General features: G+C 33.2%; 2 protein-coding genes across 6 annotated transcripts; both read right to left on the minus strand.

Annotated features, from left to right (window-relative positions):
- Nucleotides 1–726, minus strand: LOC132613986 (uncharacterized). The gene has a single exon (XM_060328313.1). The coding sequence runs from the start codon at nucleotides 346–348 to the stop codon at nucleotides 202–204; it is 147 nt and encodes a 48-aa protein (XP_060184296.1). The 5' UTR covers nucleotides 349–726; the 3' UTR covers nucleotides 1–201.
- A 5,182-nt stretch (nucleotides 727–5,908) lies between these two features.
- Nucleotides 5,909–15,154, minus strand: LOC132614950 (two-component response regulator ORR10-like). 5 transcript variants are annotated; one of them, XM_060329498.1, is made up of 6 exons: nucleotides 14,387–14,443; nucleotides 14,180–14,257; nucleotides 10,993–11,073; nucleotides 10,626–10,758; nucleotides 6,150–6,642; nucleotides 5,909–6,055 (listed from the first exon to the last, which is right to left on the minus strand). In XM_060329498.1, exons 5-6 carry the CDS (start codon nucleotides 6,591–6,593, stop codon nucleotides 5,909–5,911), a joined length of 591 nt encoding a protein of 196 aa, XP_060185481.1. In that variant the 5' UTR covers nucleotides 6,594–6,642; nucleotides 10,626–10,758; nucleotides 10,993–11,073; nucleotides 14,180–14,257; nucleotides 14,387–14,443. The 5 variants fall into 5 exon arrangements, with proteins under 5 accessions (XP_060185481.1, XP_060185482.1, XP_060185480.1 ...); XM_060329499.1 differs by having other exon boundaries at nucleotides 10,626–10,805; XM_060329495.1 differs by lacking the exons at nucleotides 5,909–6,055; nucleotides 6,150–6,642 and adding exons at nucleotides 13,678–13,748; nucleotides 14,559–15,154 and having other exon boundaries at nucleotides 10,420–10,758; nucleotides 10,993–13,562; nucleotides 14,387–14,472.
- Nucleotides 15,155–15,609: the final 455 nt, after the last annotated feature.

The following is a 15,609-nucleotide window of genomic DNA, read 5'->3' on the forward strand; positions in this document are numbered from 1 at the left end:
TGCAGGTGTAGCTGTAACAAATGAATTATCTGAGAGGAAATACATAGTATTCAAATTAGTTGAAGCACTGTAAATGATACATATACAAAATCTGTAAGAAGCAAGCAACAATTCACAAAATGAAAACAAAAGAGAAGAGCAAAAAGGAAAACACTATCCACAAATGACCCACATCAACATGATTGTTGTGTAGAAAAGCAGTCAACCAACATGAAAAGGACCAATATCACCGGTTCTCAACGAGGCAGCAACCTCATCAGCAATAGTGAAGCAAGAGACAACCCAAGCACTCAATGCCATCCACACCATCTTAGCCATCCACAGTGTCATACTCCATTGAACCGCCATCCTCCTTCTTCTTTTCCAATATTTATTTAATACAAACAAGCCCAACCCAACCCAACCCAAAAAACTTTCACCTTTCTAGAACAACCCCAAATCCGATTACCCCTTTGAATTTCAATAAATCAGTCCCAAAAAGATCCAAGATTTGCCAACCACCAAACTTTTGAATCCGGTATTTGTGCTTCAACAGCTGCAAAGAAGCTACTAGTAGATTCATACATATCAGACAAAAGTGAACAAGGATAAATCAAAATTTTGTGGAAGTCTTTTGATTTCACAAAAAGGGATATATATCATATTATTCACTGACTTACCATTTAAGGAATAATTTGTACAATAAATAGGGGTAGAAATGATATGGATTTGCTGACCATTTTGGTATTTGCATGCTGTCGGCAAAAGACAAGTAAGTGCGTGTACCCAAGTTGCTAAATTTCCAATCCGGCCCTTCTACTTCTTAAAAAGGTACACTTGAATGATGAATAGATTGCGAATTTTGACCATCATTCCGTAGTAGTAAGTGATATGACAAAATAATAAAAGATATGCAGCCCCCTAAACTTATTTTTTTTTTATTTTTTATTTTGTCACCTCAACTAAATGTTATTTTTATTGAACTCCTGAATTTTTTCTTAAGTGTATTCATCAAACCCTCTAAAACTAATTTTTATTGGAAGCAAAAATTAAATTATGGTAATGAAGGTGAAGTAATACTTTAAATGTGTGTTAAGCTATTCTATAGGTCATGGATGTATCGGTTTCTGCTCTTCTACTGCCAGCTTAATTAAGAGCTTAGTCTTTTTTTCCTCTCAATTGCTGCTAATTTTAGCTAAAAGATGACATCATTAAATTAGAATATATATTAGCATGTTACTACATTGAAGATAGAACTATGGAGTAGTTTGGACATGGTTTGAAACCATGATTTGAAATCATGTTTGGACATGCAATTTGGATTTTTTAAGTTGTATTTTTTTTTTGTAGACATAAAAACCCCACAAGTTGTGAAAATTATCAAAATATTCTCAATTCTTATATAATCTTACCAAATGAGCAAGTCATAGTTCATAACAAAATTAATGCACTATTTTTGTAAAAAATACAACATCAATTGATCAAACTTTAGTTCAATAAAAACGAAAATTTAACATGAATAGTAATGTAATTTACTCTTTAATATAATCCTCACTCATAGTAGACATAAATAAAGGTTGGTAAATGGTTGGTGGGAGTAATTGTTAAAAATATCTACCAACTTATGAGTTTTTTTTTACAACATATAAACTTATGGGTCAAGTTTTATATTTAAAATTTTGAAACCATGGTTAGAAACCCCAAATCATGCCTTTTTGGATTATTTGGGATTTCAAATCATAGTTTGAAATCATGAGATGAAATGCATGTCTAAACGTTGATTTCATCTCTTGGTTTCAAACCATGGTTTCAAATCGCATGTCCAAACGCCTACTATGTAATTCAGATTGTATTTGATAGACACACTTAATTACGAATTTAGGGGTTCAATAGAAACAACTTTTAATTAAAGTGCCAAAATAAAATAAAAAATAAGTTCAGGGCTGCATATGAATTAAGCCATAATAAAATAAAGTTCTAGAATGAATTTTCTACTGTATTGCCGACTCCCATAATAATTACTGTACGAAAAGATATCGTTAAAACTGCACTTATTGAACACCAAATTTTTTTGTAAATCGAAAGTTAAAAGGCATTTGGTAGTTGTATTGTATCTCGAGTCGTTATCTACCATATGACAATTCCAGGATTTATTAGACTGATTTTATAAGTATTTTTAAAAAAGGGAAAAGGGTTCAAAACATACTCAAACTATGACTAAAGTTGTCATAACACACCTGAACTTTGCGGGGGTCCTATGACCCCCTTAGTTATTTTTTGTGTATTTTGTACGCTTTTATATGGTGACCTGTACAAGCGATTGTATCTACTCTCTTTGAGAGCGTAAGATTTCATATAAAAATGTAAATAATACAAAAAGAAAAAAAAAAGTCTAGGGGGGTCATAGGACCCCCGCAAAGTTCAGGTGTGTTATGACAACTTTGATAAAATCTAGTCAGCAAATTACAGTTCATCTTCTTCATAGAGAACTCGACTGAAATTTGATCCTAATGCACTTCAAATCTCAACCAAACATCACCAAATTTCAGATTTGAATTCCTCTCGACGTTCCGGTTCTTTTGATATATCACCCACTCGAAATGGAGCTCACTTGCGGCAGCCCGGAAATTCGAGTTCGAAGCTTCAAACTTTGTTCATGGCAGTCATGGAGTCGTTCAGTTCTTCTTCACGTTCTAGATGTCTTCTAAGCTCGAGTTCAGCTTCAAACAATCAGCAACCAAGAATTTTATTCATCAAATCCGGAATTTGAAGACCCAGGTCTGAAAGCTTCAAGTCGAAACTCGACGTCCCCAATGGAGTTTTTGTTTACTGGTTCTACTATTTTAATCCACTATGATTAATCATGTTTTCAATGTCGACAATGTCACAAATCCTATATAATATCGAAAAAGACCCGTTTGATTTGGTCGTTACAATGGAGTTTTTTTGGATTTGAAATTTTGGAAAGTGGAGAAATGAAAAATACCAAATTGAAGAATAATTAAATCTTTTAAACTCATCACAAAGGAAAGCAAAAAGGCACAAATTCTTGAACAGTCACAAACTCAACACAAAAGGCACAAAGCAAAAGGCACGATAATTGAAAGAAAAAAATAGCTCTAACGACTGGAAAAAAATTTGGTCACTATAAGTGCACTTATAACGACCGGATTCATCTCCCTTCGTTAAAAAGTGGTTGCTAAATATCAAATTTTCTGTAGTGGAGCGCGTGCATACACTCAAACGAGTTTGGGTGACTTTGTCCATTTGAAAGCGTAGATAATACACAAAAAATAACTTCAGGGGGGTCATAGGACCCCCGCAAAGTTTAGGTGTGTTATGACAACTTTGCTCATAGTTTAAGTGTGTTTTGAACACTTTTCCCTTCAAAAAACCTTAGTATATTTTTTTTTGTTTTCCTAAAAAAATATTTTTTCTATAAATATTCAAGAGGTTTTTATGTATTACGCTTAGGGATATGAGAACGAGATTATACAGTGTTTTTTGTCTCTCTTGGAATTTGAGCACACTCAGTAGTCACTTGGAAAAATGAGCTAAAAGGGCTCTCTGAGAGTGGAATGAAGAATAGGGGATTTTTATTTCTTTTTCCTTTTCTTTTGTTATAAACATTTAATTAGGGGTTAATTATGAAGATCCCATGAAGAGATGGGGTTGAATTAAAATATTTGTAAACTTAGTGTAAAAAAATAAAAGGGACTCTATCCCCCTAAGTTTTTTTAATTTACACAAAAACCCCTAAGTTTTTTTAATTTATATAAAAACCCAAAAATAAAAGCACTTTTTACCAAAAAAAAAAAATCTCTTAAATAATACGCAAGCAACTATTGGTTGCTTAAACAACTCCTTGTTGCTTATACAATAACCTTGTATCTCATTAAAACTAGGTAAACAACTAGTAGTTGTTTAAATAAATAAAGGTTGCTTATAATAAACAACACGAAGTTGTTTAAGCAACTCATTATCGCTTATACATGAACTCAATTGGAAATTAATTGATTGATCACAAATGAAAATTAACTAATATAAAAATCTCGTTTCTTGTAAAAACTAGTCATTTGATGAGTGATTAAATCCAACTTATTAATTTTATCACAATTGATCGCAAAATTGATTGACTCAATTAAAATATCAAAAACTTTTAACAAAACCCAAAAAGTTGCTTACAATAAACAACAAAAGGTTGTTTCGACAACTCCTAGTTGCTTACAACAGAACCCCAATTCTTGTGAAAACTTAGCAAACAATCGATTGTTGCTTAAGCAAATAGTAGTTATTTATGTTAAACAACACGAAGTTGTTTATGAAACTGTTGGTTGTTTACATTAGAACTTATCGAACGGGTCATTGGATGTTCAATTGTTATCAAGTGAATACGTTGATGTTCAAATATTCATATAATCAAATAACATTGATTCCATTATCACTAGATTAGTAAGTTATTGTTAAACTATTGGTAGAGTCAATCAATTTTGCGATCAATTGTGATATTATTAATAAGTTGGGTTTAATCACTCATTGGACGACTCGTTTGATATTTAATTGTTATCAAGTGAATACGTTGACGTTCAAATATTCATATAATCAAACAACATTGATTCCATTATCACTAGATCAATAAGTTATTGTTAAACTATTAGTAGAGTCAATCAATTTTGCGGTCAATTGTGATATTATTAATAAGTTGGGTTTAACCACTCATTGGACGACTCGTTTGACATTTAATTGTTATCAAGTGAATACGTTGATGTTCAAATATTCATATAATCAAACAACATTCATTCCATTATCACTAGATCAGCAAATTTTTGTTAAACTATTAGTAGAGTCAAACAATTTTGCGATCAATTATGATATTATTAATAAGTTGGTTTTAATAACTCATTGAACGACTCGTTTGATATTTAATTGTTATCAAGTCAATAAGTTGATGTTCTAATATTCATATAATCAAACAACATTGATTCCATTATCACTGGATCAGTAAATTTTTGTTTAAACTATTAGTATAGTCAATTAATTGATGATAAAATTAATAAGTTGGATTTAATCACTCATCAATTGACTAGTTTTTATAAGAAACAAGGTTTTTATATTAGTTAATTTTCATTTGTGATGAATCAATTAATTTCCAATTGAGTTCATGTATAAGCAATAATGAGTTGCTTAAACAACTTCGTGTTGTTTATTATAAGCAACTTTTATTTATTTAAATAACTACTAGTTGTTTACCTAGTTTTAATGAGATACAAGGTTATTGTATAAGCAACAAGGAGTTGTTTAAGCAACCAATAGTTGCTTGCGTATTTTTTAAGAGAAAAACGTACAGGTTTTTTTTTTTTTTTTTTTGGTAAAAAGTGCTTTTATTTTTGGGTTTTTGTGTAAATTAAAAAAACTTAGGGGTTTTTGTGTAAATTAAAAAAACTTAGGGGGATAGAGTCCCTTTTACCTAATTTTTAAAACTTGAGTCCTAAATTCTTAAATAAGTAACTCAAAAGTCTCTTTTAATAAAAATGCCCCTAGTCACTTCACAACAATACATTTTTATCACGGAAAAGACAAAAGAAGAAGTAGGTGCAAATTTTGCTCAAACCAGGGATCACAAGTTCACAACCACCGGTCAAATTTAAGTTGCTGCGACACATATACATGTGCATTGCTTACATTTAGCTTCTTCCACCAAAAATGGAAAAAAGCAAAAGCTATACTAGCTCGATAGCGTAAAGGTTAATTGAGTACTGCAGGTTCACATGACGTCTTGTAAAGCACTACATTTTAAGCTAACAATTACAATTCAAGAGCACATGAATGATAGCTCATACAAAGCTCTTCTACTGCCTGGAAAAGAAGTCCTTCACAAGAAGTAAAATATGTCATTTGCTTAACAGTTGAATCTTTATATCTCTATACATCAGCAAATACGCATTTTATAATGCTTTGCCAATCGCGTGGCAGTTCCACTGTTGCAGACATGTTGGACGAGTTCATACTTATTGTAGATTGCGTTCAAGGACTCTGACTGCTCTTTCGCTAGTTTTTCTTCCTCCTCCAATTGGCGCTGCATGAAGAGAAGGAACTATTATAAGTACTTGTATTATAGCCACAAAACCAACTCTATGAGCAATTGAAAGCCGAAAAAAGTGGACACTTACCTTGAGCAAAAAATTGGCCTCTTTTGCATGGTACCTGACTATACGCTTCATCTTCATAGCCACTTCAAAATCAGGATCACTGGATCCCAACCAGCGGCACATTATCCTCCTACCAGGTTTCCTTGGGTGGTCATCAAACATCTCAACTACAGCAGAACGTGCCCTAACAGGCCTAGGCATGCCCGAGATCATGAAAGGGGAATTGCATATCTCAGAGATGATTGTTTTTGCCTCATCTGCATTCTGCATCTCAACTAAAGCAGCTCGTCCCATGCTTTTCAGTTCAAGGTAGGTTCGTATAATCTTGATCTGAATGACATTACCGAATTGATCAAGTGCAGCTTTAACAACAGACTCCTTAGCCAAAGGCGAAAGGTTGTCTATATACACGGTACGTTTCACTTTATCTTCAAAGGCAGCATACTCTTCAAATAAAGCTTCCATGAGAGGTAGAAAGTAAAATTTCTCCAAAATACAAGCAATTCAGCAGCACCTTCAGAAAAAAACAAATAAAATAAAGTTCAAACACAATTTTCAGGGAGAAAATCATCCAATTGCAAGTTGGTTAGGGCTTAACTTGGTTATCATGCTTCAGACTACCACATCAGTCTCATCTCTCTAACAACAATATTACCAATGAAATATCACATTGACAAACAATTCGCATGAGAATCACACCATAATGAACAAAGGAATGTCAAATCTTTATTACTCAATAGACAGAGAAAAACAGTTCCAACATAAAAGCTTGACTCGTTACGATGTTAATCAGAACTCTGCAAGCATAATTTTGTGGCACCGCCTTTCCATGAATTTCTAATAGTAATCTTACTAATAATCTATATTTTCCGGATAAAACCAACTCTTCATAGGCCAAGTGTTTTCAGCTAATGCCATTACAGCCTTAAGAAACAGAAGAAGAATCAAATTATGTACATGACACTGACCACTCAAAATGGTAAAATTAACATTTTGATCTTTCTTCCGTAGAAACAAGCTGCTCAATACTTGAATATATAAATATATATCTAGAATTCTAGATCATAAGACTAAATTTCTTTACAGATTTGGTAAGCATCAGGAAATCTTCAAAATGAGCAATAAAAAGGGCAAAATTGGTATCTAATTCAAACAGATAGTCAAGAACCCACATTGAGAGAAAAGTCTCCAAAAAAGCATATGGTAAAACTAATTGTAAGCACAGAAGAAGAATCAAAATGATAAAATTAGCATTAACATGTTGGTCTTTCTTGCATTAAAATTATAAGCTGCTAATTACTAGAAGATAATAAGACAAATTTTCTTCATATTTATTATCCGTGATCCAAATGTGCCAAGCATAAGTAAATCTTCAAAATCAGCAATTCAAACAGAATAGTCAAGAACCCACGTTCCAAACCATAAGCATAACAACAAACAAACATATAATATATGGAAAGCAATAACTACTCCTAGTAAGTATTTCAATCAATAAGGAAACTGACAAGAGAGAGTTTTGGGGTTCGCCATTTTACCTTTCCTTTGGATACAACAAAATTGGCCTTTAAATTTTCAACTGCCCGCCTTTTTTATATCTTTAATTATTCACAGTTTCAGTTCCTCAAAATGGATAATACCACTTTTGGTCCCTAATTCATTTTGATTTTAGTCCTTATGATATTCTACAAAATACATTTATTTTATTAATTAAAATGTATGCTTTCGTCCCTGAAATTTGTTATATTTAGATTATATTACTGTCAATATAACGCAACAATTCACGTTTATCTTCATACATGATTAAATTAATAAGTGGTGAAAATTCACAAGCAAATGGATCAAATTTCCATTTTTTCATTCATAATTTCTTATAAGAGATCTTTATTTTTAAAAAATTACACACGAGAAATTTGCAGGATCATTTTCTTCTATTTAAATGAGTATATCCTCCCATTTCCTCTTCTTTTTCCTGAAAAATTGGTATGTTTAACCTTCAATCTATTGTGTGTTTTACATCCCTTGTTAGTGAAATCTCAATAAGATTCTTTTTCTTTTGTATAACTATTCCAATGCTCGGCGGTTTGTTTGATTGAATTTGCGTTGCATAAGACTTGTGACTAATCTAAATTTGGATTTGCGTGTGTATGACTTGTGACTTAAGTCGAATTTGCATCGAGTGTAACTCATTAAAAAGGCAAAAAACACTTTGTATTCATAAATTTTTCATTTTCCAAACACAAGAATTTTGATTAAGGGTAAATGATCTCATCTATTGCGTCACATTTTTTTCGTGTAGGCATGAAAATAATATATGGTTTACACAATATGGCAGGAAAATGCACAAAAAATTGCTGAATTTTTATCATCCCATCCTCGATTGAAGAAGGTTAACTATGCTGGTCTTTCCGAGCATCCTGGCAGGTCTTTGCACAATTTTCAGGTATTTTAGTCCTAATTTTACTGTTCTTAGTTTACCAGCAATACTACGATTTTCCATTGGCATTTGGTGTTACAGGCGAAAGGTGCAGGATCTATAATGAGTTTTGTGACAGGGTCATTGGCACTCTCTAAGCATGTAGTTGAGGTTACCAAATACTTCAGCATTATAGTCAGTTTTGGTGAGTATATACGCTCTATCCTCTTTTTCCAATACTATTAAAAATCAAATTTTTAAGCCTGCCTGGTTTCATGTCCCATGCGGCTATACCTGCTGCAGTACGCGAAGGCTAGAGGTCTTACTGAGGATCTAGTTCGAATTTCTGTTGGGATTAACGATGTTAATGATTTGATAAACGACCTTAACAATACGTTTACAACTGGCCTAGCATAGAGCATGGATCGTCACCCACCACACGTATACTCAACGTTTGTGTTTTTGTCAGTTACATTTTAATTCATGATTCTAGAGTTGGCTTCACTAAAAGTGATGGAAGAGTCATCTTATTGTTTCTGCACCTTTTTTTTTTTCGAAAGATGGAAAGGCAAAAGAAGTTGAAACAAGTTCAACAGTCAATAAATTCTACTCTTTTGGTCGAATATGTATGACTTTTTTTTTTTTAATTAGGTAAATGTATTTTCATTAATAAATTGGCCAAAAAACTGACCGTATGTATACCAAAAGGTAAAGAATCTTAAAAAAAAAAAAATGATTCTCTACAAACTACGCTCAATCTTCTGTACAACAAGGAACTCTATGGGTGCACCAAAAGAAAATAAGGGACCGGAGACTACTCCTTAACTGAGCAAAGCTTGACTAAACATTTCATGACAAGGCTTAGAAGTCAGCTAATCAACAAATATGCATATATCTGAATCATAACCAACAGAAATATAGATTATAGCGAGGGTTAGGTCATCTAAGCAAAAAATAACTCCATGTCCTGCGATGGCTGAATTCTCCTGCCTTCAACCATACTGGAACTCACCCAATTTAGTGTCACCTAACCAAACCAGAGGCAACATATCAGGATGAGCCTGAAATATAGCTGACTAATATAAGGAGAGAGTCAAGAAAATGATCTAAATGGTCCTTACTGTATAGGGGTTGGACTATTTTGGTCCTTAACATATACCCCATAATGAAAATAGTCCTTAATGTCCAAAAAGATGGTCATTTTTGTCCTAAACCTTACTAACTGCTATCCTCAAAAAATCTGTTAAATCTAACCAAGAACTCACATGGAAACTTGCTTTGAGAGCCTATCCCAAAAAAAAAAAAAAAAAAAAAGAAGAAAAAAAAAAGAACAACTTGTTTTGAGTAGTCAGACTTAAACTTCTTCAGCTTTATTTTTTAAAGTTCTTCTTTCAAGAAAATAATAACAATTTATATTTGTTTATTTATTTATTAGATATTACTTTGAAGAAGGATTTTTTTTGTTTATTTATTAAATTTTACTTTGAAGAAGTGAGAACCACCGTTCACCAGGTTCTTTCTCAATGTAAGAATTTGGGAGTGTGCCTCCTCTCTCAATTTATATTGTTGTGGAAGTTTTGTTCCAGTCCCCTTTTCAACTTACTTTCATTTCATTCTCAATAATAAGAGTTAACAACTCCTTGGTGGTTTCTTCAAGGAAAAGAAAAATTCGATGCCAGCTTCAACAGAATTACCATAGATATGATGTTTATGTCCTGCCTATTATGCACAAGGTAGAAACTAAATACACGAGACTATTACGTAAAGATCAACTTTCAACTACTAAAGAATGAGTTGAATCACAAATTTCCAACTTATAAAATAATTCCATAGGGGTTGACACCCACTAGCTGGTGTGCTGTTTGAGAACGCATCAACTATCATCCAAGCTCAACTCTTGGACGAATAAATTATAATGTCAGTAACCAAAAATTTGCAAAACATTAAAATACAAAGGACAAAGAGATTAGTTTCCATGAAAAACAAAATTCAGGTTTTCCGAGTACAAATTACATCAGATCTTCACAATCATGGCCCTATAGACAACTTTTACATCATAATAATGCTTTATTTCTAGGACTGACCTCATTTTACAGAAGATAAATGCAGTCACAGCAACCTCCAAGATTTACAGTATTTCCTACTCTTCATACCAGACCATGTTGATTGATTATAACCTTGGTCACCTTCAGAAGGGTTGAATCCACTTTCGTAATCCTATTTACAAAAAAAAAATTAAAAAAAATGTACTGGAATAATTGCACCTGCAATCATTGAAATCATTCAAACAAATTAAATGTGATAGGAGTTGACCCAATTTCACAAAGTTGTAGTACATGAAATTGTGTTTTAACAGCAAACACAGTAGAAAGAAAAAATTGCTCAGTTAAGGTCATTCAACAAACTACATTTCTAAATATGACATTTGAGGATGAAGTGGCAAGATGATACCATCTGAATGCATATTTACTCAATCGCTGGCAAAATCATCGTAATTTTTGCCTTCTGATATAGTATCCAATCTCTTGATATCTGCAGAATGTTAAGGAGATATTAGTATTTAGTATCGGTATGTGCCTTATATGTTTTCCCTCAAGCTAACACTTTATGGTATGCCCAAGGATCACGAAACAAAATCGTTCTATTGAATATCTATATGGGGGAAAGAAGACCAAAAGCTATTAATTAATGAGACTATCTTTTCCATGAGGATCTAGGATCTAGGAAATTGCCAGTATATGTTGCTAGGTAGGCTGATCCAGAGTAGCTCTCCAAAATATCTATAAAGAGAAGATATCAGAAAGATAAAGCTCTGCACACAAATGAAATATTAACTCAGACAGGAACAAACTAGAACTGTTGGAAATGTCTGCTGTTAAATCTGATTAACTAAAGTTACGAGGAATATGCCCCAAGAACCCAAACGAAATTGAATCAGCACCGAATACACTCTCATTCAGCACTCGAAAGTTTGATTCTCCATTGCTGAAAGATGAACCAGATGCATCCCCAGCTCCAGGACGAGCTTCACCGGTATTTCCCTCAGTACCATAGAGGAACGGCAAATTCTCTGAATAACCATAATGTTCTGTTGCTTGAGTTCTGAGGCACTACAAATATCTATTAACCATAATGTCACTTCCCTTGTTTAACAATTCATCGGATGATTATGAAATCTAGATGGAGATAATAAGATGTCATCTTAAGTGTGAATTAGGATTAAAGCAACCAAATAAATAATTTCTCATTCTGGAGTACGAGTGATATTCCAATCAACATTGAAACTTAAAGCACTTAGTTAAACATTAGTGGAACCTATTTACTTGGAGTAGAGTGATATTCTAATAAATGTTGATGATGGGATGCTCTTTCTAGATAATCATGGTTTCATGTTGGATATATACTATTGTACGGTTGGATTCCAGATTCAAAAAAATGTTTATCTTCAAACAACATGACGGCTCAGACCATTCCCATGATTATCCATCTAAAAATTCTTCTAACCAAGTTATATTCAGACAATTCTAAAGGAAAGAGCTAAGTAAAAACCATTGCGAATTTCACATATAATTAAACAGATTCAACAAAACAACAATCTCAAGAAAGGCCAATAGAAGAATCTTTGATAGTCATTGGTCGAATCTGCGAACGATTAGAAATGGAACTGGAACCAGTTTGATATATCTGTATTGCTTCAAGCTGTCTGTGAAGCAATTCATTGAATCTCTGTACAACACTGGTTTCCACTTTACAAAAAATAAAAAGTATCCTTAATCTTACCTTCTGTCCAAAAATAAGAGGCAATTTGGCTCCGCTTTGTATTCCTAACATGTATCACACTCCTTAGGAACGTTACATCAAATGCAATCCAGAAAGTCCCTACCAGACAGATCTCAGCATTGACAAATGGTCAAGCCACTGAAGTGAACCCAGGCAGAATTGCTCAGGGAACTTCTCAAGTCACCTCTAATTCTGCTTGTGATGTACACTGAATTCTTTCCTAACACTAGTTACTTATCTCCCCAACTTTTTGATGCCTTACTTATAAGAGATAGAACCTTTAATGACAAGGATAAATTCTCCATTAGAAGTTTCTATTCTCTCTTGGATCACCTTCTCAGGATAGCTGTGATAGGTTGTATAATTTGTAGGTGTGACATGTATACTTACACTAACCAATTCCAAGTTTTGGGAGCTTCAGAGATGTAAAGTATTGAGTAGTCGCAGTAAGTATTTTGAGGAAGTAAGGCCTATATCCCCCTCCTTCATGTTTTCAGCTTTTGGATTCTAATATATGAGGTAGGGGTCAAGCCAAACCTCCAACACTATATGTGCATGTAACCTGTGGTGATGGCTTAAAAAAAAGAACTAAGTATAAAACAAAAGAGAAATAAAAAAAGACACCACCTTTGTATTAATGCTTGTCCATTTACAAAAAGAAAATGTCAATACAGTTCTATCTACAATGATTCTCACATTAGCAAACAAAATTGGCTGAATGCTTCTTTTTTTGAAGTGTGAATTTCATCTTACTAAGATGAAACAATCTCACCTCTGTTTCCCTCTCTCCATTTCTCCTCCTACATTTCTCTTAAATCTAAGTATGATCCAAATTATGTAACAAAAAACATGTTATAAAGAGAAAAACAAAGTTATCTGATTCAAAAAGCCAAAAAGAAATATTTGCGTGATAAGATTAGACTGCAGTTAGGCTACTGTATCTAGGCCTTGTTCTCTTTGGTGATAGACCTTCGTCCATGGACTTCCTCTTATTACTATTGCCTTGAGGTTGTTGAATTTCCAGTATTTGTTCTGTATCTGTTTCTGTTTTTGGCTGTGGCTCTGATTGTTCTGATGAAACATTTTCTATTTCTGTTGATTCTTGATTTTCCTTTGTGACAATTTTGTCAGGTTCATGAAAGCTTTTGCATTTGGTTTTCATCATATGGGGTTTAAGCTTATTGACATCTGCTAGTCTGACTGGTTTCAAGAAAAATTCTTCTGCCCCTTCTTCTAAGCATCTGATGAATCAGTCAGAAAATAATCTTGAATCAACCCTTTCTTGTTTATCCAATAATCTTCAAGAAATGAAGATAAAACTAAGGGGAAAAGATGTTCTTTGTTCTTAGTTCTTACCTACTGATTCTTGAAGGAACATTCTCAGATGACATAATGACTACTGGAATGTTTCTCAAAGATGAAGATTCCTGTCAACATTAAAGGATATACATGTAAATTTACCAATTAGATAATTGATGTGCAAAAAAAGAGGTAAAAGAAAAAGTTAGTTCAAAAGGGAAGCAAAAAACGGAAGACACACACAACCATAGGCTGCACATGTCCTTTCCACATCTAATCATGTAGTACAGATGGGCAAGATTTTCTAACAAGATTCTCAATTGATCTCAGAAATTGAAAGGTGAGAAAAGGACCCCATGTTGCTATGGGAAATGAAGAGCCTACTGTGAGAAAAAAGACAAGCAGTACTATTTCCATAATGCCACAAGCAATTTGATGAGGAAAATTTCTGTCCAATACAATTTTCCAAGAAAGGAAACTAATGTAGAATTCAAAAAAGAATTTCAAAGAGTAATATGGAAGCAAGAGGGGGAAAAAAGAAACAACAAAGATACTGCACCTTAATTTTTTTGAGCAAATCATAGCCTGTCATCCCAGGCATACAGTAGTCTGTGATAATAAGATTTACTTCCACTTCCTGCAAATTAACAGAAAACTAAAAAAGATTAAACTTTCAGGGAAAATCCAAGAAAAATCAGAGAAGATGGAAACTTTAACATGACTCTCAAGAAAAAAAAAAAAAAAGGAAGAAAATTTTCATTATTACCTGATGGTTAGGAGGAGAAACACAAGGGGGATTTGGGTGTAACCCCAAAAATTCTAAAGCTTTACTTCCAGAATCCACAGTAGTGACTGCCATAAAATCAAAATGCAGAAGAAAATCAGTAAGTAGTAATAAAAACTTAATCTTGAAAGAGTTTCTTGCTAAAATTGATAACCTTGGCAAGCAGAGGTTCTAAAGAGCCTCTCAATGAGCTTTCTATCTATTGAGCTATCATCAACAGCTAAAACATGAAACTGTGCCTCTGCAGCTGCCATTCCCATTGCTGCAAATTAATTATTTGAGTAAAACAACGTACAGAGAGTAATTTTGAGGAGAATAGAGTTTGGGTTTTTAACTTAATTTCTTGTTGGGGTTATGATTCTTTGTTGGTCTTTGTGTTATGATGATGAGGAGGAAGAAGAGGAGTTTAGAGTTGGGGAGATTTGGCTTTGCAATGAAATAAGTACTTCCAAAATCCACAACCAACAAAGCAAGATCTGACCAGATTTCATCCCAAAGCTGATTTTTGAATTACAAGGCAAGCAATGGAGAAAGAAAAGGTGGTAAAATTGAGTAAGACCAGTTTTAATATATAATATACTACTTCAAAAAATATTAAACTGACAAAAAGAAAAAAGGCAGTAACAAATTTTAAAAATGGGGTTGGCTACTTATACTAAAGGATCTGCTGGGAAGTTGGTTTCACCTAAGTATTAGTAGAAAACAATTTACAGAAGGAGAAATGTATAGCTACGCATTTATGTGTACCTGAAAGAAGGGAAAACTTAACTATATTGAGATTTGGCAAGGGAAAGTTGGGGGTTGGGTAGGGAGGGAATGGACCCACAAAAATCCTCCAAAGAGATACAGGTGATGCAAGCATTGTTCCTCATGTGCACTTACCATATCTTACCATATCTTGAACAGATTGGGGAGTAGTGTGCATATAGAGGGAGGGCAATTTTCTCTTGATTCCATTCCCTTTTAAGATTTGCTTCCCATGCATGGCCATTCTATAAGTCTATCCCATCCATGCATGTTTCTTTTCGCCTCATGTGGATTCGGAATTTAAAATACAAATTTAAATTCCTCATCAAACTCATATTGTTCTATTTATTGGATATGTAATTAAATATTTATATACATTTAATAATTTTCTTTATATAAATTTAATATGTAAACAAAAACTACTCCATTCATCTAAACGAGTACTTAATATTGTAGCT

This window comes from Lycium barbarum, chromosome 10 (assembly GCF_019175385.1).
Source record: "Lycium barbarum isolate Lr01 chromosome 10, ASM1917538v2, whole genome shotgun sequence".
In the NCBI taxonomy this organism is placed as follows: domain Eukaryota; kingdom Viridiplantae; phylum Streptophyta; class Magnoliopsida; order Solanales; family Solanaceae; genus Lycium; species Lycium barbarum.

What these genes read in the sequence shown, in the direction of transcription:
- LOC132614950 (XM_060329495.1), bottom strand. Translation starts at nt 14,664, where the DNA reads ATGGGAATGGCAGCTGCAGAGGCACAGTTTCATGTTTTAGCTGTTGAT. An exon ending in TAGAACCTCTGCTTGCCAAG is followed by an intron (nt 14,473 to 14,558) that starts GTTATCAATTTT and finishes ATTTTATGGCAG; the next exon opens with TCACTACTGTGGATTCTGGA. An exon ending in GTTCCTTCAAGAATCAGTAG is followed by an intron (nt 13,563 to 13,677) that starts GTAAGAACTAAG and finishes CTGATTCATCAG; the next exon opens with ATGCTTAGAAGAAGGGGCAG.
- LOC132613986 (XM_060328313.1), bottom strand. Translation starts at nt 348, where the DNA reads ATGGCGGTTCAATGGAGTATGACACTGTGGATGGCTAAGATGGTGTGG.